The sequence below is a fragment of the Crassostrea angulata genome, unplaced genomic scaffold, assembly GCF_025612915.1.
Source record: "Crassostrea angulata isolate pt1a10 unplaced genomic scaffold, ASM2561291v2 HiC_scaffold_185, whole genome shotgun sequence".
Taxonomy (NCBI): Eukaryota; Metazoa; Mollusca; class Bivalvia; order Ostreida; family Ostreidae; genus Magallana; species Magallana angulata.
In genome coordinates, this window is record NW_026441738.1 from 95870 (window position 1) to 97848 (window position 1979).

General features: G+C 44.7%; 1 protein-coding gene across 1 annotated transcript; it reads left to right on the forward strand.

Annotated features, from left to right (window-relative positions):
• Positions 1–760: 760 nt before the first annotated feature.
• LOC128169705 (putative deoxyribonuclease TATDN2) lies at positions 761–1714 on the forward strand. The gene has a single exon (XM_052835799.1). The coding sequence runs from the start codon at positions 761–763 to the stop codon at positions 1712–1714; it is 954 nt and encodes a 317-aa protein (XP_052691759.1).
• The last annotated feature ends 265 nt before the right edge of the window (positions 1715–1979 follow it).

Here is a 1979-nt window from a genome sequence, read left to right on the forward strand (position 1 = left end):
GAATCGACAGTCACCACTAGGGCAGGCAGGAAGATTATAAAGCCTGCACATCTAAAGGACTACTTCTAACCGTAACTCTTGTTACTTTGTTTTATTTTTATTGTGCCAGGCAGGCATGGTCTTCATACTTACTGAGGTTAATTACCTCAGTAGGGTACTAACACTGTTACGGTTATTGTCAATGTTCTCTTATATATTAAGTGTTTTCTACTATTTACAGGAGTTAAGTATGTCTGATTTCATGGAAGAGGGATCATTTGTGCCAGATTATGAAGAGGATATGGAGGAAGATACCAAGCCAACGCTATGTATGCCCAAGCCTAAGAAGCTATCTTGGAGGAAGTGTCCATTGTGCACAGCCCGAACAACAGCTGTTAAACCTCATGTTCTGCGAGCACACCTACCTTAGTACTTTGGAGCCTTGACAGCTTGCTGGAAATGTGGGGTTCAAGAGGGGAAGCATTGTTTTCTGCGAGCAAAACACAGCAACACTGAGAGCCATCCAGAGGGTGTCCTTTTTGGAGAGTCAAGTAGACGTGGTTGGGTTCACCTTATAAACGGTCTTTTGCATCGCATATGCTACCACATAGGATTAGACACTTTAGATAGCCTACTGGGTTTTGTCAAAGAACAGAGTCTCTATGTCGAGGATACAACCCAGACTACATCCGACTTCACTGACGGTGAGAGGGAGTTGCTTGCCCTGTTTGAGGATTGTAATGGTATCACCAAATATCCGTGCTTTTCAATTCACCCACCTATGTCTGTGGCATCGCTTGTCCATTGGAGGATCATCAGTAACCTATTGCAGCTTCTATTGCCTGCTGGACAAATAGATGTCATATCCACCATGCAGGAGCTAACCTATTCTCCAGTGATTCCTTCGGATATGTTTAGCCAGGTTGGGTTGCGCTTTGGGGATTCCCATTTTCACCTAGATATTCTCTTATCCAGAACTACGGTCAGCGATTTTGGCGTCTTGGAGGCAATGTATGGGGAATATGAATTTCAGTTGGATGTAGCAATTGCCAATTATGTCTTTCCTGATCATTGGGAGTGTTTCCGGGAGCAAGCAAACGACCTACGGATCTACCTCACCTTCGGCATTCATCCACATGTCACAAGCATGGAATATTCAACAGTGCAATTGCATGAACTTCTGCGTGAGCCAGGTTGTGTACGACTAGGAGAGGTTGGGTTGGATTTTACCACCTCTTGCTGTTGCAACCCTAGATGTCGCAGTTCAAAAGCCTGTAAGAGGGAGAAACTAGCTCACCAGCGGGCATTTCCAAGGAAGGTTCTACCTATAGCTAAGGAGATGGATCTCACATTAGTAGTTCATTGCCGGGACCCCAACACGGGATGTGCCGCAAGGGAATTTCTTTCCATTTTGGAAGACTTGCACTTAACTGACCTTAGGATCCATAGACACTGTTTCACCGGGAATGCAGTAGAGGCCATGACCTGGATACCCAGATTACCTAATGTCAAATTCGGGTTCACCTCTAACCTCTTAAGACTTTCTGGGGCAGCAGATGTCCTTTGTGCTATTCCTATGTCTAATGTACTCCTAGAGTCGGATGCTCCATACTTGCCACCAACCTCTCGTGGGAACACTAACACACCATGGGCCCTCTTACCAGTTGCAAGAAGAATTGCCGAGCTAAAGGGAGTCGGGTTGTCTGATGTTCTGGCGCATGCTCTTCATATTTGAAGTGCCTGTATCGCATTTAGGCAGTAATATGTTATCTTTTGTTAATTCTTTGTGATGCGGTAAATTGCCGCATTATTTGTCTTTATTTCAGTTCTGGGATAGGAATTATTCTATGGAAAAGGGAGGAATGTAGTACGGACTGAATGTTATTATGTAACCTGTACTGATCCCATGTATGTTTCCCGTGTTTTGCCCCTTACGCGTATGTGTGTGAGTGACGTCATCAGTTTCTGTGTAGAAGACGAAGACTCCATTCCTGTGTGTA

What these genes read in the sequence shown, in the direction of transcription:
- LOC128169705 (XM_052835799.1), top strand. Translation starts at nt 761, where the DNA reads ATGTCTGTGGCATCGCTTGTCCATTGGAGGATCATCAGTAACCTATTG.